The sequence below is a fragment of the Passer montanus genome, unplaced genomic scaffold (genome assembly GCF_014805655.1).
Source record: "Passer montanus isolate IOZ18808 unplaced genomic scaffold, ASM1480565v1 scaffold35, whole genome shotgun sequence".
Taxonomy (NCBI): domain Eukaryota; kingdom Metazoa; phylum Chordata; class Aves; order Passeriformes; family Passeridae; genus Passer; species Passer montanus.
The window spans coordinates 867,501-893,212 of NW_024368263.1; the positions used below are offsets into that span (position 1 = coordinate 867,501).

Sequence of the window (25,712 nt, forward strand, 5' to 3'; positions counted from 1 at the left end):
GGGGGTGACCTCGTTGTGGTGCCCAGAGGAGAGCTGGAGAGGGATCTGGGACCAGGGATGGAGTGACAGGACACGAGGGATGGCTTCACTCCGCCAGAGGGAGGATTAGATGGGAAACTGGGGAGGAATTCTTCCCTGTGAGGGTGGCACGGCCCTGGCACAGGGTGCCCAGAGGAACTCGATGCTCCAGCACTGGCAGCATTTTGGCCAGGTTGGATGGGGCTTGGAGCAAGCTGGGATGGTGGAAGGTGGCCCTGGATCATCTTTAAGGTTCCTTCCAACCCAAACCATTCCGCGATTCTGGGAGGGCAACAAATATCACAGAAACTCGGAACAAACATGAATATTCAGGCTGTGTTAGGTTCCCGTGGGGCACCCGGCACAAGGGCAGAACGAGCAGCGATTTCCCAAAACAAAAGCAGGATTTTTTTTCGCTGTGGATTAATTGTGGGGGCCGGCGGAGGAGAGAGGCACCGCCCGGTTCTATGGTGTAATGGTCAGCACTCTGGACTTTGAATCCAGCGATCCGAGTTCAAATCTCGGTAGAACCTCCCCAGGTCTCAGTTTTTGTGCCTCAGAGCCCAGCAGGGACAGACCGGATCGCGCTGGAGCTCCAGCCCTGCTGTCCCCGACCCAGCTCTCACTCTTCTCCATTTTCTTCAATGCAACGAAATTAATTACACAAGACTTCATATCATTCTTGCTACTTTTTAATTAGGTGTTTAGTTGTATTTCACTGCTGTTTTACATTAAGTACTTTTGGGGGGAGGCACACTGTGGAAAATTACATCAGGCAGATGTGCAGAATTTGGATGTTATTTTTCAGATGCACCCAACTGCTCACTTGGAAAATAAGGGCAGAAACGCAGTGTTTTGGGATAAACTGCACAATTTAAATGGATATTCCCTCTGCTTCGCTGCCACAAACCCTCAGTAGCTACTTTCATTTCCAGAGCAGCTAAGGACATCTTACACCTTGGCTCCCCTCCTCCAATCCTGTCCTAGTCACTTGTTGACACAGCAACAGGAACAAGCCTGCTCTGATCAACAGCTCCTCCTCTGGCCAGGTAACCTTTGAAAAAACACACAGAACACCTTCAAATCAAATTGTTATTTAGCAAAAATCCAGATCCCAACTGCTCAAGGGAACATATGGAAATGTTTGCTCAATTCATTAAATTTTCACACAACCTAGTGATGAAGAAAATCAATGTATTAACTGACAATTCTAGAGAGTAAATTACCATTCCTACAGCAATCTGCAACCTCCTCCTTCCATTTGGCAGAGTTTGGGGTGCAGCTGTAATCCAAAAGCCCCATCAAGTGCTGACACAGTACTGGTGCCACAGATGGGCCCAGGCAAATCCAGGTGTACCTAAAGGGTTAAACTTCTACATCATGGAATGACACAGAAGCAGTGCAGAATTGAGTACTGAGATTTATTCACAATTCATGGCCACGCTGCACTGGAAAACAAAGCACCAAAATCTGGGTAACTGAACACCATCCAGCTATAATCCTGCATTTGGATATCTGCACTCCTCTGGGGGACAGCAATAGAAATTATTATGGAATCAGGGAATCCAATGAAGGAATTAAATAGTGCTGTAATTTCAGAAGTGTGGCTACAAACACATATTGTCAACATTAATGGACTTTCCAACTGCAGATTCAAAAGCCAGAATCAAACCTTAGGCAAGTATTTCACTATATATGAAGCTGCAACAAGGTTTTCTGATATATGTTAAAATTTCAATGAAAGCAGGGTAAAGGGGGAAAGATAAAAAGGAAAGAAAAGTTCTATCCTGTAAAACTGGCACTTTAAAGAAAAGGCCTTTAAAAAAACTAAAATATTTTACTCCAAAAGTCTTAAAAAACAAAAGCTGACCCAAAGAAAAGAAACCCAAAAAGACAACTCTCAGTTACTCAGGTCACTAATGATAATACATTCTGTGTAGCCACTTGTCATGGTTTTGCACAGGAGACATTCAGGGAAGTGATGGAAATGTTTGTTATGCAAAACCATAACACCACTACAAGCTCAGTAAGATCCTTCCTTTAAATTCCTTTAAAAAAGAATTCTGCAGCAGACAAATCAACAGCTCTGCACTGTGACTGCCTCAATTGGTTAAAACACTTGACCAGATGGAAGAAATGGATCCAGCTGAAGCAGGTTATTTGGACACTGAGCCAGCCATTCCCCTTGCAGTGGGAGCAGAACAGATGATTCCACCCAGTGCCCAGCCCATTCCTGGCTCCCCAGCAGCACAGGCAGTGAGGCAGGCACTGGCCAAAGTGCCACCAGCCTGGGAGCATCCATCACCTTGCACACACAGCCCAGGACTCTGCTTTCACAACAGCAAGGCAGCTCCTGGGCAGGTTACTGCAGACTTCCTCAGAAAAGCAAACTGGTTTTGTACCATTTCACACATAAAAAAATGAGCACACTGTACAAAGAGCAGCAGAGATATAATTTAAACATGCATCCAGCTACAAACCATATATACAGAGAAACAGGCCTATACAAACAGAACAGGACCACTTTATTACATGACAGTTCTGGTGGAGCTCTTGGAGGAAATCACAGATGAACAAACGAGACCGAAGGAGGTGGATGTTGCTCCTGGAAGTAATCTGGTTTGAAATGTCACACCACACCCCCACCTTTCCCCAGCACACATCTATCACAGTTCCAGCACACACAGCTCTTCCCACCACTCTGGACTCCCTCCCTGTACAGAGGTAGATTTCTGTCGATGTTCTGATATTGCACCATGGCAAGTATGGTTCTTATCACAAGGAACACCCTGCAAAGGCTAATTCATGTAATTCATGGGCATAATCTCATTGTGGGCATTCAGGTAGTGCAGTAAATCAAATTCATTCAGAAAACCTCCCTCCCAGTGCAGTGGTTTGTTATTTAGGTGCAGGTCCAATGGAAAGCTGCAGTGTTTAACAGCTTCACATGAAGAGAGCTGTTTCTTGTCAGCAGGGTGACACTTCTCTGTCTCTCTCCTTTTCAGCCTCCCTGCTCTAGCCAATGCCAGCTCTTGCCTCCCCTCCCCTGATGCTTCATCCCATTCCACTGTCCAGGTTAAATGTGCATTTTAAACACTCACAGGTTTTTGCAGGATTTCTTACTCATACAAGCAGTTGTAATATTGAAAATTTGCACAATTTGCAAAGAAGATTGATTCAAACTGCACGAAATGATTAAAAGAGCCCATTCACACTCAGGTGCATAAGGAAAGCTAGAACTTTGCTAGCTTCAAACAGCCATTAATTGTGAACAGATCTGATGCTATCAGGAAAATGTGAAGTCTGGCAGGAGTCTTAATTTCTTTTGTCCATCACATTCTTGAATAAATCTCTGACAAGTGGGGAAGCTGCAGACAAGCTGAATGGCAGTACCACTTCACAATGGCTGTTAAATGAACCTCTATAGCATATTTATAAAAATAAGTGCATCAAAAATCATGATGCCAACATATTGTAACTCTGATGAGCTCACAAGCATTGCTCAGTATTTTTTCTCAGAGGCACCCCAGGAAGTTATTTTTTGCAGAAGTCTTTCAACATGGAGACAAATGAAAGAACAATCTGGGCATGTTCCACTCTCAGAGAAGCCAAAGCATGCAGCACCACTGCTTCTGGCTGCAAACTTAGAAAAGTTACCTGGGAAGAAAGTTCTCTTTTTGTACCAACCAACCAATTTGGAACTATTTTAAATGAACCATTTAGCATTGGCTTCCCAGATTGAGTTGCTGTGAAGCATTGTGACACTGCATCAGTAAGAAATGATGCCTAGTTTGGAACTATTTTTTGCTGAATTATGGATACAAGGCTTATAAAAATTCATTGCATCTCTCCATATACTCACTTGTCCTTTAAAAGGGCTTTTTCCTTACCAAGGCAAGCAAATCCCAAATGACTTCACACCAACTGCATCAACACTGAAATTCCTGTGTTGACAGGGACTGCAGACCTAGAAGTAAAATCATCTCATCTCCTCTTGGAGGAGCCCCTTTCGTGAACCTTCACTTCAGGGAGAAACTTGATCAGGAATTCCACTCCCTGTCCCTGGCAGAAAGGGCTTATGTACCTTGCAAGATTTTAAAATGCAGAAATCCTCTGTATGCAGGAAATGACAAACAGTACAAGTGAAATGACAGTGGCAGGAACCAGGGCTTTTGGAGACTTGTCTGGTTTAGCAAAGCAATGTTTCTTCCCAAAACAACCCCAGCTGGGCAGAGCTCAGTGCACAGAGGTCCCAGAGCTGCCCTGCAGCCCCAGTTACCATCTGCAGTGTTACCATTTGATGTCCAAGCTGCTGGTGCTCTGATTTACTGCACTGTAGGTGGTGTGCAGAGTGTCCTGGACCTTGGTGGAGTCCATGCCCTCCAGCCAGTCCTGGTACATCCTCTGCACGTGCAGGTTGGTTTCTGGCAGCCTGACAGGAATTGCAGTGTACACCTCTTCCATCTGGGCAAGCAGGGCTCTGTCTGGTTTGCCATCCTCAGTCTGGGCCTGGCCCTTTCCATTGAGGCACCCTGAGGGGAAAAAAAATTAATAAGATGGAAGGTGATGGAGATTTGATATGAAAAGAAAGTCTCTGTTAAATCAGAATTCTTTTTTCACACTTCTCTAAAGGAAGGGTTTTTTTTAAGCTTCTTCCCACGCTGTTACAATTTGTATTTACCTAAAGTGACTCCAATATCAACTTCATCTTAATGGAAATGAGGTTTCCATATCACAAATCTTTCTCTGCATTCTCCATGGTTTTGTGATCCTAATTATGTTCCTTGTCTTTTCTTGCCCTTGACAACCACCATTTCAGAGCATCCTCTGAGGTTTGGCAGTGCAGTGCTGGCACTTATTTATAGGTCAGAAGAGAACAAATAACACTGTACTAATTTTAGAAAACTCAATCATTTTCTGAGCCAACCCTGCACCTGTGATTGGTGTTTTGGACCCTTCAATAAACAGTGAGATTTTAGATTATTAAGAAGAGAATTAGGGAATGAAAGGAAGTGCCTGCCTGTAAGACAGCTTTCCTTTGAGATCCCAGATACACGTGCAGAACAACTGTGGACACACAATTATTTTTACCTCCTGGGCAGGCAAGGACTTCTACAAAATGGTAGAAAAACTTTCCTTTTTTCAACTTCAGGACCATGTTTTGGATATTTCTGAAGCCATAAGCTGCTGCAAAACGCAGCACTGTCTCCCCATCCTTTTCAAGGGTAACTTCTTGAAAGTCCTTGTTCCTGTCAAGACACAGAGAGAACATCTTAACCCCCTGCACTCCCAGAGGAACAATCCAACTGTGCCAGTTTGTACTCAGATGCTCCAAAGGGAGCACAACAAGTGTAACAGTGAGATCAAAGTGAACTCTTCCATTTTCTAAACTGAGTTAAGCAGAAATTGGGGTGGAATCTTCGTAATAGAATTCTACTTAATTTTTAGGTGCAGGTAAGGTTTTAATGAAACGAGCACCAGCAGGAGCTGCTTTAGAGTGAGAGCCTGCAGGTTCAGAGCAGGTTGAGAGCCTGGAACTGCCTCAGACCAGGTCAGCACCAACTGCTGCCACTGCAGCACACCCAAAGCAGGGAAGTTCCTGGGCTGCAGGAGCCAGTTCCTTGCTGCCCCAAGGCTCTCAGTGCCTAAGGGACATCTGGACAAAACCCTCAATAATATGTTTTAACTTTTGGCCAAAGTGCTCAGGCAGTTGGACCAAGTGACTGCTGTGGGTCCCTTCCAGCTGGAAATACCCTCTTCTGTTCCAGCTCACCCATTCTGGGTAACAAGGACACAAAACTCAAACTTACTTTAGTGCTTTGTAGGTGATCTCCTTGACGTCCACGCCAAAAAGCTCCTTTGCAGCATGTTTAAAAATGTGCTCCAGGTAACCATCAGATCTCTTCCCTTCGTGCCTCACGACATCTCCCTCCTTTAAGTCATCAAACCTTAGGGAACAACAAAATGGAAGGTCAGCTCCAAAGATTTCATTCTTTCACTTCAATAAAGTAGCGTGTTTCTCCTCTTCTCTGTCTCCCCCACCAAAAAATGTTTTGTAGCACTGAGAACATATTACAGTTTTATTTATTACAGCTTGAAAATGTAAATTATTCAGGAGAGCAGTGAGATGATGAAAAAATCAATTAACAAAAAAGATGCAGGGCTTTCCATGTTGAGAAATAGCAAGCAAGAGTAATTTATAAGAATGTACCTTCATCACAATCTGAAGATTTTGTTAACAACCTTTTACTGCTCAAGAGCCATTTTGGGAAAAAAATTATTTAAATAAAATGATTTAAACAAATGGTCATTTTTTGTCTGTGAGAATACAAAACTACTTCAGATGTTACAAGTCTTTGCTGCCAGTTCTCCTGCTTTAGGAACTTTTGTCACAGTCTGTAACACTGTGCCAATAAAATCACACCAAATTAGCAGAGCTGCAACCAGGTTAGAACAGTGTACACTGCAAATAAGTGCTACACTGTGGGTCAGGAGAGAAACTGGGAGCTCACATCCCACGGGCATCCCCTGGAAGTTCACCTCTCCCCCAGTTAAAGCAGCTCTGCAGAGCCCACAGCCACACAATGCTTTAATACCCAGCATTTATCACAAATTGCTGCTGTGCTGGGGCCTGTTTTAAGAGCATGATTTCAAGATGTTTCAATTTCTCTGCACAATCTACTTTGAAGACCCCAGAAGAGCAAGAATTTACGTCATTAGATCTCAGAGTTGAACCAGTATTTTCAGATTGGTCCTTTTAAAAATTAACATTATTTTCCAACATAAATTGAGGGCACTTGGCTTGTTCAGCCTGGAGGAGACTGAGGTCAGACCTGACCAGGATCTGCAGCAGCTCCTGAGGGACAGCTCTGGTCTCTGCTCTGTGACAGAAGCCAGGGAACGGCTGGAGCTGGGCCAGGGAGGTTTGGGTTGGATACAGGGAAAGGTTCTTCCCCTGAGGGTGCTGGCACTGCCCAGGCTCCCCAGGGATGCCCAGGGTGGGGTTGTTGGGGGTCTGGGCAGGGCCAGGGGCTGCACTGGGTGATCCTTGTGCCTCCATCCAGCTCAGGATATTCCAGGATTCTCTAAATTGAGCTGCACATTCTGAGTAACAGCTTGTCCTTTCACTGCTCAGGCTGATACAGGATTAAAAGCTTGGCTCTTTGTGATTCTGATACAGAATTACATGACTCTCTGATTATTCCTACAGGAATTTTATTCATTCTCATTCTGTGTGACAGTCTCAGGTAGAAGCAATCAAAGGAGCTGCTCTACAAACACAGCTCTGAAAAATATTCCCACTGACCCACTCAAACTTCTCCCCTCCAGGTCCAAGCAGGATTCCAGCTGGAACTGAGAAGGATTTTTCAAAACTTCCAGAGCTTTCTGTTTTGTGCAAGACAGCACGTTTATTGCTCCACCAGCAGCCCTCTGGAAAGATCCCAAGGAACATCTGCCACAGCTGAACAAAGATCAGGGAGAGCAGCCTCTGGAACCCAGTCTGAGAATGAAACAGCACACAGGCTGCTCCCTGAGCCAAGCACAAGGGAGGGAACAAAACCTCTCCAGTGCTTTGTGTGCTCCTCATCTAAGCACACTTCAGTGATCTAATCTTGAAAAACTGACTGCTGTCCTCAGTATAAAAACCAATTAATTCCCATTTCCTCAAAGGGTGCTGCTTCCATGAACATATTGGGGAGTGGGAATTGACTGCCAGGATGTGAAGAGAGGGGAGCCCAGAGCAGATGTCAGCCCCAGCACTGTGCCAGCACTTGCTGGGAGGCACTGGACAGGGCAGCTCAGGCTCACAGGGGCCCAGCAGAGCTCTGAACAAGCCCCAGACACTGACTAGCAAGGCTTGAACTTCATACAGACACACCTATTATTACTGCAAATAATCAGTATTTATCAATAAATAAATAAATAAAATAAATATTAAATAATTCTTAAATATCAATCAGGAGGTACACAAATCTTCTAGTCACAAATTATAAAAGAGTTACTGTATAAGCATCATTACCTCAAATTATCTGCTTTGTATTTAGACAGTACATGCAAATTTATATTATCTGTTTCATATTACTTTTATATATAGCAAGAACATCTAAGAGAATATTTTTGTGGATTTGGCCACTACATAAGGGTGAAGCTGTGGTATACTCAGGCTTTGATGCAGGTTTTTTTCTCTAAAAAGAAAAACATTCTTCTGAGCAGTTTTACATTTATGTTGTGTGGGAAATGGGTTTACAGAAAATTCTCAAAGGTTGACAGAAAACTCACATAGTGTACAGCTGCATGCAAACCTTAAAGTAAGAAATACTGACTTAAAAATATCTAGAATAAACTATTAAGAAAGAAATTGAACTAAAAAAATTTTTCAAAAGATGACCTTACAAATAAGACTAGATACATTAGAGAAATAAAACTATAAAAAATACACTGTAGTAAGACCCACGAGGAGTAATTTTAGATATTGTACACCTGTATCCAAACCTTAAAGTAAAATACTGACTTAAAATATCACAGAATAAACTAGACATTGTTAAGAAAGAAATTGAACTAAAAACAAGTTTCAAAAGATGACCTTACAAATAAGACTAGATACATTAGAGAAATAAAACTATAAAAAATACACTGTAGTAAGACCCACGAGGAGTAATTTTAGATAACTGACTTTAAGACATTTACAACATATTGTAGCTAAAACTGATAAACCAAGAAATGCTTACAGTGTATTATAATTAAGAAATAGATTGTGATGGTGTGAATTATAACATCTGCATTGTCTCACCCTTCTCGTGAGATTAAAAACAGAAGAAAAATTTTTAAAATGCCTCTCAGCTGCCCCAAATCTAAGTCAAAAAAGAGCTTTATCCAACAATGCTGAATATGCTCCAGCATGTCCTTTGTCATCCAAACAAAACACAACAAAACTACTTACAAACTATCCACAGCTACTTCAGTCACATCTTCCATTGACACATTTTTCTGTTCCATTATTTGCACAATTTCACCTGCAGGAGAACACAAGACATTTCACTTTCATCACCAAACTGTGCCTGTTCCAGAGACCAACCCCCAACACCTGCAGGTGCTTTGTGGCACATTGCCCAGCTCCTCCTGCAGGGACTGAGAAGTCTTTGACACTTCCTGCCCCACAGAAAAGGAGCCTTCAGCTTCCCAAACTCTGCTTAGATCCTCAGCCTTTGTGTTAGGCCAAGTCTGGAATATCCAAACTGCACTGCAGGATGCTTGGACACTAAGGCTAAAGACAAAATCTTCACCAGAAGGCAACTGGTGCTATGAATGAGGAATAATTCCTAATAAAATAATGACCATAGACAAGCCAGACAATTGTTTAAAATATGGATTTGCATAACTTTTACCTTCTTTAACAGGCTGTCAAAATACCTGATTTTTTAGATGAATAGCAACTTAGAAGGAAAGGATGTGTCACTCTGCCTTTCCTGTGCAGTACCTGTAATACCAGGAGCACAAAAATATGTACTCATTTTTAAAGCAGAAAAAAGCCAACCTCATGACTAAAGCAGACTTGAAAAAAGCAAAGTCTGGCATAAAGGCTGTTCTAAAAATGGTGATTCACTTATACATTTATAGGTGGCAAGTTTAAAAAAGTTCACCTGATGTCAGGACACAATCAACTTCTGCTGAATTATACAAGGCATTGTAGAAATCTTCCCTCAAGGCTTCCAGCTTTTTGTCATAACAAGGTGCCACGACTACATGGAAAATTTTATCAGGAGACAAGTTCTGTGGAGTACAGGAGGGAGCACAAGTGAACTCCATGTAGAGCAAAAGACAGCTTGAAGGATGACAGGGACAAAAATAGTGACATAAACCTGATGCAGGCAATACCAGGAATAAGCCCCTACAATAAATCTGAACAATGTTCACACAGGCAATGATTTGCCAGAAAGCATCAGCAACAAACTTCCAAAGTCAGTCTCCTGGCTGGACCAAATTCCCTCAGGCCACGTTTTCTGCAGCTTTTTGACTGCCTTAGAAAGTGAATAAAAGTCAGGAGTTCAGAGTTCTGGTTTCTGGCTGTCACCCACTCCTTTCACCCACAGAAGCCCTTCAGAGTTTGTCTGTCCATGTGCAGCAACGCACATGGACAGACAAAAATTGCTGTTCTTTACCTACAGACAAAAATTGCTGGTTTTTACCTACCACACCTAAAAGGAGCCTGTGGCTCCTTTTAGGTATGGTAGGTAAAGAACAGCAATTTTTTCAACATACAAAACTGAGGAGATAAAAAGGTTAGTTCTAAGGACACAATGCTTCTATTGAGCTCATGTAACAGGGCAATTTCCACATTATTCTCCTCCACTCCTGTTGTGGCTGTGCTGTAGAGCTACACAGGCAGCATTTCACACAAAAACCCTTTAACTGCTATGGATTTAACTTTAGCCAAAAATATCTAAATCCATGTTGCACTGGGGGTGCAAGGACTGCTGCCAGCTCACACTGCACTGCATGAAGTGAGGTGCTTTGTACATTCTTCTCATCATGGGCACTTGTACAGCACAAAGCACCATTTCTTCTTCAAGTAAAGGACAAATATCATACACTAAGATCTGTATCTCAGTATTAAAGCCTATCTTCTCTATTTAGAAGAATATAAAGGTAAAAATAAATCAGAATGACTTACCTGCTGCCTGGCAAAGTAGCCCTTCACCAGGGAGCCCATGATCTGCTGAGGAGACTTTGCAGTGCAGATGTGAGGGGTCACCAGGTTGGTGAGAACCCTTTCAGCATAACGGATCCAACCTGGAGCCACCAGAAAATCACACAGGAGAGAGCCATGAGCACAGCAAGTGGCAGCAGCCACACAACACATCCTGAAAGTGAGGACACCTTCACAGCAGGGAGGACAGGTCTGTGCAGGCTGGAAGCCTCACCCTGGGAGCCACAGGAAACCTCAGGGCTCTGTTCATAATGCTTTAGGCAATAATTCACTGTGCCATGAATGCTAGAGCAAGGTCCACTGTGAACTTCATGACCTGTTACCCCTTCCTCATGCACAGATTTAACAAAGCAGAAAGAACAAGACCCCAGCTAACTGAAATTTGACCTTCTAGACCTCAGCCTCATTCTACAACAAATGCACTCTCTGGCTGCTTAACTGCAACCTGGTGTTTCCTGAGATTTAATATCAGAAGAGTCACATGAAAGCATTATTGCAAGAGGCACATGGATTAAGCCTGGAAAAAAAGTGGCTTTTTTTACTATAGTTGTAGTAGCCACACCTTCAGAAACACCCCCACACTCACAGGAAGCACCTGAAATCTCTCAGTATGCAACACTCTGTCCTTAGTTCCTCAGGAACCCCCTCTCTCACCAGACCCCTTCAGCATTCCAGCTGGGGATACCCACAGCACCCCAACATCCAGAGCTGATGTATTATTCCCTAGTGAATGAACAAATCAAGGTATTTAGGACATGCAGTTCTTTTTTGGGCTCTGTAGCTCTTAATGAAAAGCCCAGAATCCTTCACAGCAAGGGTTTGGAGCTTTTTTCACCTACATTGTGCAGCAGAGTTAGGTTCAGCCCTCAAGGCAGGTGTGTTGCTTTTAGTGCTAAGAAATGGTAAAAAAAAAAATCACGTTTTGTCTTCATGCAGATTAGTGATTACATAAAAGAGAGAAACTGCTGTGCAGTACACACTGCCCAGGAAGGGGAAAGCCTGGAGGTTAACTTTTAACCTTGAAATTAGCACTCATGTAAAAACACCTGGTGCTGTTTCAGTTAGAACAATACCACAAATGCCAACAGCAGCACAAAACTGGGATGCAAAGCAGTGTTCAGATGATTTGCCTTTCTGTAGCAGAGAAATAATTTTCCCAGTGTAATAAGACTTTACTGATGAAAATGAGAAGGTGCTAAGTATTGGGGAAACCCAAGGATCCTCCAGCTGTTTAAATATTCCCAGTTCTTGTTATGCACACACTTCAAGCTGGTTTCCATAGAAAACCTCAAAGGCACACATCATCTTCAACAAGCATTCACTTCTGCTGTAGGAAAAGCTGAGCACCATGGATTTATCTATTAGGACTGTACTGAATTGCAAGACTGAACTGGAAGTTTGCCTAATATCCACCTTCAGCTGGGACTTTAAATCCAAGACATTACCTACAAAAAAGCTGAATTTATTGGTGCTTGGTAAAAATCTGTATTAGCAACTTCTCCATGATAGGTGGAACTTATTGCTTAAATGGCTTTAGTCTCTATTCTGTCCAAATAGAACAAAAACTGCTTCAAACAAAACAAGGACAGTTTTTAAAATACTTCTACTCACCATTAATCACCCAGCACTCCTGCTACGAGGCTGGTTCATATAATTGGAATATTTTTGATATTGTAGTCATGACCTATAAGGAAATTTCACTAAATCCCAGGAGATTTCTGACAGGTATTGTCTGAAGCAATTCCTTAAATTGTTTCTGTCCTTGCAGTGGATGAGCAAGTGTCTTACAGCTGCAGCTCCCACAGATCATTAGTCTCATTAGTCACTGGTTAATTGTATAGGCAGCCTGGGTGAGTGAGCATTCATCTGCACTGTCTGTGCCCCCTCAGCACGGGGCTGAGCTGCAGGGAGAACCTCAGACACCCCATCCTAGGTCAGGGCACACCAGCACTCATCCAGACCCACACCCTTCATAAATTCATTTACTGGTTTGTGTTGCCATGAAAGAGCAAGAAAGCATTACAAATTACCATATCAATTCCTGCAGTTGTAGCTCAGAACTTTATTTTTGGTGGTTTCTTGTGAGATCATGAAGATGCATGTATGCATCTGCAGGAAATGCAAAAAAAACCTAAGCAAACTTTTGCTACTGTAAAACCCCATTCCTGGAAAAGGAAACTGACTGGGACAAAAGCATCAGAATCCTCAGTATTTATTATCTTCCTGCTGCAAGTCTGCCCCACTGGCTTTTCTGGGAGGACACAGAGGCTGGCAGTGCCTTAAAACCACCAGATTTTCCAGAGCAAATACTTCATGTTCCTCACCAGTACATTAAGTACATTAGTACTTCATGTACATTAAGGAAGGGAATGATTCTTTTGAGATATCACATATACTATCAGCAGTAACACTACTGTTCTTTCAACAGGAAACCCAAAACTGAGCTCACTTTCTGCCCAGAGAGCAGCAGGAGGTGAACAATTCAGACAGGGACAAGGGAACAGCTTTTCTCAGGCTCTGGACTATTCATCTCTGCTCTTTGCCCACGGCAGATGTCACACCCCAGCCTGCTGCAGAGGGTGATAGGTCTGTGCAAAGTCACACACCAAGATAAAAAAGGGTAAAGCATTTCTGCTTGAGGTCACATTGACCTTGCACCTACGGAGCTATATAAAAACCATTTTGTGCTAAATACACCCAGTAAACAACAATTCTGGGACAAATTTATGTCATGTGGGGGTAGAAAGAGGAAGGAGAAAAATGAACAGAAAATGCACACAGACAAATAAGGACAGGAAGCACAGTGAACAACCTCACTTGTACAATGACTAATCAGGATTTTTGCTTTCTCTAATTGCTGACAAAGAAACATATCATGTTTTCAAAATGGATTTACAGTGATATTCTGGGTCAGTTTCCCAGAAATGGAAAGCACCCATGCTTCTGTTACCACCTCTATCACAGTAGGGAGCTGACACCAAAACCAGCACTGACACCAAAACCTGTCTCGTGCAGACCACACAAGGACAAGGAAAGTGCTCCAGTAACTATTTTAAAGTATTTCCACTGAGAGCAGCAGATCATCTGAGCTGTTTCCAGATGAAACAAATTAAAATTACCTCAGAAATTCTAAAAGAAATCCTCAGGTTTTGAATTTTACGTAAAGCAAATACAAGAGAACAAAATGAAGTAATGGGGGTGTTTCAGCTGCACAGGTTTTACATGAAAAAAAGCAATATATGATATGTCTGCTGCTGAAGATAAGAGGTTACACTAAGATAACAGTAACGTAACAGAAAAAAGAGACGTTTTTAATCCATATATGTAGTAGTTAAAGCATAACCCAGATAATTCCACTACAAAATACACAGAACAAACAAAAATACAAGTATAATTCAAAGAGCAGTATTTAAACTTCAAATCAATGACAACAGCAGATTCAGGGGATCAATGACTGCAACTCATGATCACTAACATTTCTTCAATAAATGGAGTTATTTCAAAGCTAGCAAGAAGTATTTTGGTATTTTTATCACCCTTTTGAAAAGCAACACTATGAACTTTAGGGTGGAGTTGATGAGGGTGTTAGGCAAAGGAGTTATTTCTACCTCCTTTTTGATACTTCTTTGTTAGATATGTGACTTTTTACCTGAAATGGTGCTGTGCTAACAATGGAAAAAGCAGTGACTGCATGTTCTGCATCTTTTCAGCTGGTGCAAGTGCAGGTTCTGCTCATAACAGATCTTGTTTTCAGGTGCAAGGTTCTCAGAAGTGAGACGTGCAGTGAGTCAAGTCTGTGACATTTCATGTGAGAATTATTTTCCAAGTGTCAGACATATCCATCTCACAGTCATCACAAGGAATGCCACTTGCTACTTTCCCCTAGGCTTAAGTGGCAAGTTCTAAACTTTGCTTAAGGCAACAGAGGTTGTGGTTTAATTCTATCAAAGTTCCTTTAAGATTCTTTTCAATGAGGGAATGCCCAGTTAAACTTTGTGGTCTGAATACAAGAAGCATTCACTAAACTCCTCCATTCCAGTTCTGATTCTCAATTCCAAGCACTGAAATGCACTCAGGATCACCAGTGATACTGGGAACAAACACCGTGTGCTTGGTGTCCCTCAAAAGCAAATAAAAAATGCTCTAAATTATGTAAGGCTCCCAGAGGAAGCCACCCTTTCCTCAGCTCCTTGGTAGTTCCAGTTTGAAGGGCAGGGAGGGTGGGTAAATCAGTTCTCACCAGGGCAAGCAGAGGCAAACATTGGTAAGGCATGTTCCTCCTGGTTCCTCCGTTGGTAGCGCTGCACAAATTCCCTCTGGCTCTCCAGGATACTGAAATCTGCAGCTATAGTGGTGTCAAACACATAATGCACCCCTGGGAAGCAAGCACAAACAGCACTAGAATGTTTTCCACCTCACAAACCCTTTCCAAGTTCCAGCCCTATGAAAAATCTTGAAGGATCAACAGGTACATTGCTTCCCCTCTGCACATTTTCACAAACAGCAGAGTCATAAATAAAAGCCATACACTGCAAAAACTTCTACATCTGAGTTTAAAAGTATCACCAAGAGGCTGGTGAGCACTTTGCATCTATCACTTTTGGGTCCTGCTCAACTGAACAGCATGTCACGACTCCTGGGTGACATGCAGTGACTCTTGCAAAGAAATGTTCTTTTCAAGACATGCTGAAGTCAAATAAAATCATATCCAGCTGAGAGGAATATCTGCCATTGCTGAAGTTGTTTGCAGAGCTACAGGAGCATATCACCAACACAGCAGAGAGCTTCTGGCTGCTCATTTGGCAACACACTCCCCATGGGCCTACGTAACACTGAGCACATCCCCACAGAAGCGAGGGTAGATAATGAATGCATTCTAGGAAAACTGGGGCCCACCAGAACTCAGGAATGCTTTGAGATGAAGAATGTACACTGGGTTTAAGATGCATCAGAAAAAAACCATGAAAAATGAATATATATAGATACAGATAGAAGGAAACAGTTTATAGGTTTATTACTGTCCTTTTTCTTTCTTCAAGTAAATTTAAAAAATCCCAGACTTACAAGGAAAGTGGCTTTTGCTTTTTATCTAAAACTCTGTAAATATATAATGACCAAAGAAAATACAGCTTTAACATATACAAAAGTACTTGTAATTTCAAAATACAGGGAAAAAACACAACTTGGAATCTTCTACAGATACAATGTGTCAGAAGGACTGAAAGGAACTTAGAATAAGAATTACCTTCTCCCTCAAGTTTTACAATAATGGGAAGCTTGTGACTAAGTCCTCCCTGATTTCTTGGTAGCCAAGGTTTTGGAGGCAGCTCCACAATGTCCTTCTGTTCTGTGACCTTTCCTGGGAGCAGGGAATGTCCCCAGTGTGTTTCTCACACTGCTCTGTGTGGCACTGGTGCCTGGCTGGAACCTCACAGAGCGTGGAGTTCAAACTCTGAACGGGGTTGTGCAAGGGCACTTGAGGACTGTTTAACAAAACATCATGGAATGGAATCCCACCACTGCTTTTGCTCAGGAGGAACCCTAAAGGTCATCCAGTCCCACCCCTGCCATGGGCAGAGCCACCTCCCACTGTCCCAGGGTGCTCCAAGCGCTGTCCTTGGCACTGCCAGGGATCCAGGGGCAGCCACAGCTGCTCTGGGCACCCTGTGCCACCCTCATTTCTCCCTATTATCTATTCTAACCCTGCCCTGTTTCACTCCATGCCCTTGTCAAAATTCCTCTCCAGCTCTCTTGCAGCCCCTTCAGGTACTGAAAGCTGCTGAGAAAGCAAACCCAACCGAAACGATCCCTCCCTTTCTGCTTCACCAAATGCAAACTTACCAAGACTTTTGAGGAAACCACAGAGTCTCTTGGCTGCTTCATTCACAGAGAGATTGAATTTAGCAGCAAAATAAGGCAATGACTGAGGGCATAGAGACACTGCCAACACTTTGTGTTTTGAGGTATCACATTTCTGGTAAGTGAAACAAAGAGAAAAAAAAGTCATTAAAACAGGGTAAGGCTCCTTGCTTTCCCATTGCTGGAGTTATTCCTTAAGAGTCTCATGCTTCAGTGGGCCACATCATTAAAAACCCTGTGAAACAACCCTCAAGTTGCAGCAGAACAGGATGTTCCCCTGATCCTGACATTGTTCATCTCCAATCATCTGTAGATGTTCCTTTTCTAGAACTCAGGGGAAATCCATCCCTCCTAGGACAATTCTGTGGTTGGATTCCAGGTGGTGCAAGGAAAGTCAAGGGACATTCAGCACCTCTGATGTTCTAGTAGGATGAAATATTCTAGCAAATAGGAGAAGAGCTGTATGTTTAAACATTGACAAAGAATGTTTACAGAAGCAGGGGCATTCAAAGCTATAAATATAACCCAGCTAATTAGACATCTGATTTTTTGTTGAGGCTCCTGTGTCTTTGTCACTGCAGTTGTTGAGGGAAAGTGGCAAGATGGGACTCTCAACAAATCAGCACTTGCAGGCACTGAGGAATTCTATGAAAGTATCCAGTGCATGGTGTGGAACTGTGCAGCTCTAATGATGGTGGCATTCAGCTGAAGATTAATCTTGTGTTTTAGCTGGGACATTTTCCACACCAGTGGAACCCTTGGAAGAAAAAGCAGGGCTGTGCTACAGACAAGTGTCACCCTGCAAAGGTCAGAGCCCACGGTCTGCACTGATCCAAATGTGGACAACAACCCTTCAAGGAGAGCTCCTGACTCAGAGCTCCTGACTGCCCCTTGCTTGTGTTTGCACCCCTGGGGCTGTGATGGAGGTACCTGACTGCCTTGCTGATGTAGGATTCAGGTCCTCTTAACAGGACCCATGTCACCCAAAAGATTATTTTCCCCCCATTCTCTTCTAATTTTCTTGTAAATGGCAACATCATTCTGTGTGGATAGTTAAACTCCTAAAAAAATGTAAGTACTATGTAATTAATCAATATTTATGGCACACATGTACAGATCAAGAAGTTGTTTCAATCCTAGTAGCTTTGCACAGAAGTCTGGAGCAGAACTAAAATAATTTAACATCAGGTTCTAAAGATGTGAACACTACACACAGCAACTAACTTCTACAAGAAACAGAACTCAGCAGAAAATAAAACAGCAATAGAACACTTACAAGGTTTGCTAAGAATATTTATATCCTATATTGAATATATATAATATTGAATATTCTATATTGAATATATATTAAAAAGCATTCTAATTTCAAGAACATGTCTATAGGTTTGAATAATGTGGGTATATTAGCACCAAAACCACCCAGAACAGTCCTAGCAGTGAAGGTATGAATATCTATAAACACCAAACTACAGAATAATTTGTTAGTGCAGTAATGGAATCACCACATTGTCAATAAATTTTCCTTCTGCAGGTGCAGTAACTTTGTGCTTACATTAAGTGCTGTGACCTTGCAACTCCAGTACAAAATTATTTTAAGTACTTTTAACGTTTGTGTTGCCTGACTTCCTCTTTGGAAAAAGCATATCCTGACAAATCTTCACATTATCTGCCTTGGGAAACCAAGCTGCTTAGTCATTCTGGAACTGCCTCCTCCTCACAGAGAACAGTGGGGCATTGTTTGGGTCACTTTACCTTATTAAGGTTGAGAACACGAAAGAATTCCTTCTGGTTCTGCTGGAAAACTCTGGCTCCTTCTTCCAAAGTCATGCAACTGTCACAAGCTAGGCAGTCGCTAAGGAGTATTTTAGCATTAGCCAATGTATCAAACTCATTCTTCTGGTGGCAAAAAAAAGAAGTAAACAAGTATTTAATAATGATCAAATGAGTTTCAACATCTCTGCACCGAGCCAGATGAAAAGCAAACACAGTATCCCTGTTTGGTTTAAAGCAGGACAATCCACAACACTTGCATAAGGTCCAAGATTATTTACAGGTAAACAAAATAATATGTTCCATCCCAATCATAGCTCTGCTCCTCCTATTACTGTGAAACTGCAAAATGTTTAAGTGTAAACAAAAACCTAAATTTAGCCCCTAGTCCATATGCTAGCAACTTAATTTGCACTGTGCTTCAGAGCTGACAGTCCCCATGAACTCACCAAGCAACTGAGAAAACTTTCCCTTGAACTGTTAAAGCTCTTTAAGCAGATGTCCCTCTAGCAGCAAGGTGGCTTAGGCTTTGTCACAGGAGGTAAAACAAAGAGAACACAGTCCTACAATTGCACTGAACACTGGCACTCCAGATTTTTAGAACTTAGAATTTCTGTTTAGTGTTTGCATTGTAAGGGCTTTTATTGCACCTTTTTACAAGGTTTTTGATTCACATATTAAGGGATGTCTACAACACCTCATAATTTTTTTCAATTGCTTGTTGTTAGCTCAAAGTTGTCTCCTCATAACCTCCTTTGGGGTGCACAAAACAAAAAAATATAGAGTCTAATACAGGTTTTAGAAGTAACATTACCTCTTCAGAGCCATCATTTGAACTCAATGCATCAACAGATGCACTTTGTGTATCATCATTTTTCTGTTTTTTACTGCATTCCTGAAACAAAACATAAAACGCGTGGATTATGCAAAGCCTGTTCACCATTCTGTAAGAACACTTTTGCAGAACTGCCATTAACCAGTTAACTGCCATTAACAATTCATGCCATTAACCACCGATAGAGTTATTTACAGCGTTTTGGAACACATGCAAGACCCTGTGCTCCAAGTGCAATTGCACGATGGAATAATTTCCCCGGAATTCCCCTGCTTTGAGAGCTCGGGGCGGTTTGCTAAGGCGAGGGGCTGCCCCGGGCAGGCAGCGCAGAGCCGGGCACGGCCGCACACCGGCGACACCGCGCCCGGGGCTCCGCGGGAGCTGTCACGGCGCGGACGGGAGCTCGGTGACCTTGGGGCGAGGCCGTCCTCGCGGGCAGCATCCCCCCGCGCCGAGGGGCGGCAGGACCCGGCCGGGCACTCACCTTCTTGGTGCAGTTCTCGCACTTCATCTGCGGCGCGGCCGGAGCAGCCCGGCGCTGGCGCGGTGCTGGCCGCGGGGCTGCGGGGCAGGAGAGAGCGGGGCGGGAGGTGAGAGCCAGGCGAGCCCGCTGCCCTCCGTCCCTGCCGTCCCCGCCGCCCTTTGTTGCCGCGCCCGCCCCGCCGGGCGGTCCCGGGGCGGCCCCGCCGCGCTCACGTGTCCCGCAATTCCCTGGGCCGGAATTACCCCGCGGGCGGCACCGAGCGGCCTCGGAGGAGAGCGGAGCGGGCAGCGCTGGCCGAGCCCCGCCGGGAAGGTGCCCCCGCAGCACGCCGCGCTGCACCCCCGGCTCTTCAGAGCCGAGGGAACGGGAGGACGGGCGGGCACGAGCCGCAGCTCATCATCTCCACCGGGGAAAAAAAAAAAACAACCGGCAGTCGCAATCCCTTCGGAAGCCCCGGTGCGGCTGCCGGGGGCAGCGGCGGGCCGTACCTGCCGCCGGGGCTGTGCCTGCGGCCGCAGAGCGGGCGGGGCGGCGCCGCCTCCTCGGCCGCGCCCGCCGGGCTCATTGCGGACCTGCGCCGCCGCACGTACGCGGAGGGACAAACCCATCGGTCCCGGTCCCCATCCCGATCCCGAACCCCATCCCCATCCCGACCGGGACCCGCCACGCCTGCCCTCCGCGCCCGGCTCTGCCCCAGCCTTCGCCGCTTCTCTGGAGCAGCGTCCCTGCGTATTTGTCACAACGCGCTCCTCTGTTATATCGTACAAAGGGGTTTTTTCCCCCCTCGATTTTTGCTTTTTCCTGATGGTTTTAAAAAGTGAAATGACACTCTGCGAGTTGCTAAATACAGCATCATCACCATTTTATTTAACCAATACACTGCGATTTGCCATTCCTGTAACAAACACAAGTACCAGCAATGCTGTTCCCAGGCAGGAATCACAAATCCTCATGAACAGGATTATTAAACGGACATCAGCCTTCCACAGTCTCAAAGGCCCCGGAGTATTAATCAAGATGCTTATGATTTCTTGTCTTTCTGAATCTCAGGTTGTAGGATTTAATCAGAAAGGTTTAATCCACATTTTGCTCCTTTTTTAACCCCTGGCCATATGAACACACACGTACACGCAAACGCCTCCGGCTACACAGAGAAGTTTTTCAAGTGTAAAATGACATTTTGTAAATTAAACCACAGAACTTCCGAAAAACATGCAATTTCCTGCCTAAACTGCAACTCTTCTATAACCCCGGGTAAATCCCCTCCCGTTACAGTGACCTCTAATGCTTTAAGCCACAGATGGTTTTTGATCACAGGGGCTGCAGACAGGCACAGCCAGAGAGGTTTGTTACCCAAACCCACAACTTTAAACACTTGTTCCATGTTAAGAATACTAAAGATAACCCCAGAGAAGAATGTAGTGCTTTTTTTATTTTTTAATTTGCAGACTATAGGTGAGTTATCACTGAGGTCACAGAAATCAAGAATTCCTTAGCTTAACCATGATGAAAGCAAACAGAAATGTTTTCATATTTACCACCTAAAGAAAAGTAAGCTGATGCTGCTTTACATATACCCTGGAAAAATATCACTAATCCTGGCTTGAGGTAAAAATTGTAATAGCTTTGGTAATTTTCTGTGCCTCTGCTCCCTTCATTCAAAATGCTCTCATATTTTATATTAGCATATTAGCCCAAGCTTTTTAAAAGCACCACAACCACTCCTGAGCAACTCCTATGTGATCTAAGAATTTGCATTTCCTACAGACTTGCTGGAATGCAGCATTGTCTGACATCTTTTTTGTTCCTGTGCATGAGTATTTTCATACAAGAAAAGCACCTTATTCCACCAGGATACAACAGCTATAGCTGCATTGACCAATAAGGTGATAGATGAAAAGTTCTAAATTAGAAATGTGGTGAGATTTGCACTTAAAGACACAGCTAACATCTTCCTGTTTCACACTCTGATTATACTTACATTTATTATCCAAAACTGATATAGTGATTCTTCAAAGGACATGTCAGTTTTGGATATTTCTGTAACTGCACAGATCATATTTAAAATATTTTTTATTTCCCAGAATCACAGAGTAGTTTGGGTTGGAATGGACCTTTGAAGGTCATCCAGTCCAAACCCCTCCTCCACTAGTCCAGCTTGCCCCAAGCCCCATCCAGCCTGGCCTTGAATGTTTCCAGGGATGGGAATCTCTGGTCAATTAAGTCATCTGTTACAGGATTGGATTAAACACATTCTTCTGCACATCATCAAAGGGAAGAAGACTAAACTTCCCCCATATTTCTTGTATTCACAATGAAAAACAGAGAACTGCATAGAAATGGAAGCATTTTGCAAGAATATTGAGGACATCTTAGGTGCATACATTAAGTATCCCTATTTCATCCTTAATTTTAGGAATATTTGGATTGAATTTATTTTAATTTAAAAATTCAAACAAAAAGAGCTAAAACTAATAGAAACTGAAGAGTGTGCAATGAATCTCTGTTTCAGTGCACAGTATAAGATTATATTTGTGAAATCATTAGATAATTAGATGTCTCATTTATTTTATTGCCTCTGCTTTCCATTAACTATGGATGCCATTTTCCCACAGAACAGTGGATCTTTGATCAACCCTCACAGTATGCCTGACATCCTGAGACAAGAAAGCACTACCTGCTTTCATCTGGGGAGGTGACACTTACCAAAAGCCTCACTCTCTAAAAGCTTTCCTAGCCAGCACTTAAAGGCATCACTTCTTTTATGGCCACTGGTGATGTATTTGGCCTCCATGTAACATTCATCCCTGCACCTGAAGCATTTACACCCTGAATGAAATGGAGAAATAAGAATTTCTGTGCTCACACTGTGAGAACAGTGTGCTGCAAACAACTGCAAGTGTTACAGGTTTGCATGGGTGCTGCAGGGCAGTGCCACAGTGACAGCACATGCCACCCCCCAGCTGTCAGGATTGGGCAATAAACCTTGGCCACAGCTGGTGACCATGGATTCCATGGAATCTGCTCTGCAGGCTGCACACACTCTGTCCCAGGTCAGGGGCAGCACAGAGAGCTCCTCCTGGGGGATGAGCTCACTGCTAACAGGAGTCACAGCCAAGTCCTCAGCCAAAGCATTTGGTGGCTGCTTCCAAGCAAGGGAATTTATCCTGGCATGTTAGGGAGATCACATGCTTATTGCATAGCTGAATTCCTGAGTTTAAGACCTCAGGGAGGAAAAAAAAAATATAAGGAGTTAGAAAGGACTATTTAGGGAAATGGTCTGAAATAGGAAAAAGCACCAGAATTACAGACATGTCAAACTAATTCAAAATAAAGGCCAGTTCTGTTCTATTTGCATGTTCTTTGGTTTAGGTCAATGACTCAAAAGCTACAGTGTGTTTACTACACAAATAGAATATAAACACTTCCACAGAATCTATTTTTACATTGTTGAGGAAGAAGTCTACAAATAGTCAATCACATATTCCTGAATTGTTTATTTTGGAAAACAGTTTTTGTTTCTGCAGCAGTGGTTTGGAATTCATGCTGTTCTTTAGGTCCATGATCAGGCTTTCAAAATGTTCCTTCTTCCTTTTTCTATTGGTAGGCATAACAGCACTCACCTACTTCAAAGAGCTGGTGTAAAATCCCCAGATTTTAGAAAAAAATCTGTAGGAATCATTAATGGATAGCAAAAGCTTACAAGGATCCTTGCCATATTTATTTTGATTGTGCATGTAGGGGGTATTTCCCATGGCTGAAAAAAATTTCTCTGTAACTTCATAATTAAATTAAGTCATATCAGGTTATCCTGGTGTGACCTTTGCAGAACTGCAGAAGTAGAGAGTTGCTGATATTTTTGCAGTTAGTAACATAATAATAAAACATATGCTCTGTGGTTTATGCTGAGCAGAGGGACAGATGAATTTCTTGCTTATTTCACTCTGCTCTAGACACAAGAAACCTTTTGTCTTATATCAATCAAAACAGCTTAACATTTGGTCTCCAGAGAAACCAGTTGCTTATAAAAACTGATTGACAGCTAATTAGACATAAATTTCTTCCCAGAAGACTCAGTCAGCTGCTTGTTTGGGTTGAGCACACGTGATACTTATTACTTCCTATTTTTCATCCAAATCCAGCAGCTGGTACCTCGTGACTCACAAGCAGGCCAATTCATTCTTGCAGTTCCTCACTGCCTTCAGATTTTAGAAAAAAATTCTGCAGGAATCATTAATGCATAGCAGAAGCTTACAAGGATCCTTGCCATATTTATTTTGATTGTGCATGTAGGGGGTATTTCCCATGGCTGAAAAAAATTTCTCTGTAACTTCATAATTAAATTAAGTCATATCAGGTTATCCTGGTGTGACCTTTGCAGAACTGCAGAAGTAGAGAGTTGCTGATATTTTTGCAGTTAGTAACACAATAATAAAACATATGCTCTGTGGTTTATGCTGAGCAGAGGGACAGATGAATTTCTTGCTTATTTCACTCTGCTCTAGACACAAGAAACCTTTTGTCTTATATCAATCAAAACAGCTTAACATTTGGTCTCCAGAGAAACCAGTTGCTTATAAAAACTGATTGACAGCTAATTAGACATAAATTTCTTCCCAGAAGACTCAGTCAGCTGCTTGTTTGGGTTGAGCACACGTGATACTTATTACTTCCTATTTTTCATCCAAATCCAGCAGCTGGTACCTCGTGACTCACAAGCAGGCCAATTCATTCTTGCAGTTCCTCACTGCCTTTTCCCATTAACACTCTTACACAGAGACTGCACATCAGCTGGTATTTTCCAGTACTTACACTTAAATGTCTGTACCAGGGACTCTTGGGTGGTTTTTCCCCTGTCTTCACTCTGGAGTGTTATGAAAGTCACTGGTCAAAATCTCAATTTGCTGGAATAGTGTTCAGAACAGCTAAACAAACTTCTATCACGTCATGGCCCTGAGCAAACACTCCAGAATATATTCATGTCTGGAAAAAAGCCAAAATTTGAGGATTTCATCCAGGAAGGACATTCCTGTGCAACTGAGAGAGGACCAAATATCATTTGTAGATGAAGTTACACACTGACTTAGAATAATTCAAGAAGTTAAACTCCAGATGTCTGCACTTCACCCATCCTGCCTGACATAAGCAGTTGCTCTAATGGATTGAACAGGAACAGCTTTTCCCATGTGACTGATGTTTGAAACACGAAAGATTTTCCAAATGCAGACTATTTGTCCACAACAGGAAAATTACTCTATATTTCCAGTGAATTAGAAACTTTCCTCCCCAAATAACAGATTTTCAAACCCAAGCCTTCAGCTGACATACAATTCAGAAAACTCAAGACATCAATGTTAGACCTGTAAGATTATCACTGATATTTCTGCTTTGCAAATATAAGTGATGTCCAGGTGTTAGAAAAAACAAGTTATTTGTTGGTGAAATTGCCTTGTTACAGTCTAGGACTTGATAACGCTTTAATGATCTCAGACCTAGCAGAAGTTAACAAAGTCTGAGAAATAAGGATGCCCACTGGCAGTGGACACAAAGAATGCAGAATTTAGGGGCCATCTGGCACGAACTCCCAATATAAGGAAGAAACAAATGAAGCCAACTCAGCAACTGAAATCAGCTCCAGCTGGTTAAAAGGGAATTGTGGCAGGTGGAATCTGCAACCACTGACACGAGAAACCCACCTGCAAGAAGGAAAGACTGAGCATGCACACTTAGTAGCATGTCAAGTGGATCGTTAACCAACAGAAGACAGAATACTAATTATTAATGAACTATGTAACTTGTGAAGGGTAATGTCTTTATTTGCTAAAATGTGTAAGTAGTTAAAAGCTTTGGTGTGCTTGATCTGTGGAAACGTCCACCTTGCATCCTGTGCAGAATAAACAACATCTCCTTCCTAAACTAAATTCCCGGTGTTTTAGAGAGCTCCTAAAATCGGCAACACCTCTCTGCAACCATTCCAAACCCACCTGGAGACGTTCGAGGTTGTCAGCAGGGCCTGGACTGAGGGATCTCCAGAGGCT

At 42.9% G+C, this 25,712-nt stretch overlaps 1 protein-coding gene, 1 long non-coding RNA gene and 1 other non-coding gene across 5 annotated transcripts in view; 2 read left to right on the forward strand and 1 right to left on the reverse strand.

The window, feature by feature from the left end:
- LOC120505500 overlaps positions 1 to 2,892 on the forward strand; it is a 4,910-nt gene extending 2,018 nt beyond the window's left edge. Inside the window, exon 2 of the long non-coding RNA XR_005628244.1 lies at positions 1 to 2,892. This exon is cut by the window's left edge and continues 1,016 nt beyond it. This is a non-coding gene — a long non-coding RNA (uncharacterized LOC120505500).
- TRNAQ-UUG lies at positions 480 to 551 on the forward strand. The gene has a single exon. It is a non-coding gene; the product is annotated as a tRNA-Gln (tRNA).
- NARF (nuclear prelamin A recognition factor) lies at positions 2,453 to 25,678 on the reverse strand. Of its 3 annotated transcripts, none has more exons than XM_039716095.1 (11): positions 25,659 to 25,678; positions 19,170 to 19,250; positions 18,338 to 18,481; positions 16,568 to 16,700; positions 14,967 to 15,101; positions 10,691 to 10,809; positions 9,660 to 9,789; positions 8,960 to 9,032; positions 5,829 to 5,966; positions 5,110 to 5,267; positions 2,453 to 4,550 (listed from the first exon to the last, which is right to left on the reverse strand). In XM_039716095.1, exons 3-11 carry the CDS (start codon positions 18,410 to 18,412, stop codon positions 4,309 to 4,311), a joined length of 1,203 nt encoding a protein of 400 aa, XP_039572029.1. In that variant the 5' UTR covers positions 18,413 to 18,481; positions 19,170 to 19,250; positions 25,659 to 25,678; the 3' UTR covers positions 2,453 to 4,308. The 3 variants fall into 3 exon arrangements, with proteins under 3 accessions (XP_039572029.1, XP_039572031.1, XP_039572030.1); XM_039716097.1 differs by lacking the exon at positions 25,659 to 25,678 and adding an exon at positions 19,675 to 20,184 and having other exon boundaries at positions 18,338 to 18,478; XM_039716096.1 differs by lacking the exon at positions 25,659 to 25,678 and adding an exon at positions 19,675 to 20,076.
- Positions 25,679 to 25,712: the final 34 nt, after the last annotated feature.

Bases quoted from the DNA above. Each gene is read 5' to 3' on its own strand.
- NARF (XM_039716096.1), bottom strand. From the start codon at position 19,701: ATGAAGTGCGAGAACTGCACCAAGAAG. The intron at 19,251-19,674 runs GTGAGTGCCCGG...GTTTTGTTTCAG, and splicing joins GCGAGAACTGCACCAAGAAG to GAATGCAGTAAAAAACAGAA. The intron at 4,551-5,109 runs GTAAAAATAATT...TTTTCCCCTCAG, and splicing joins AGTCCTTGCCTGCCCAGGAG to GGTGCCTCAATGGAAAGGGC.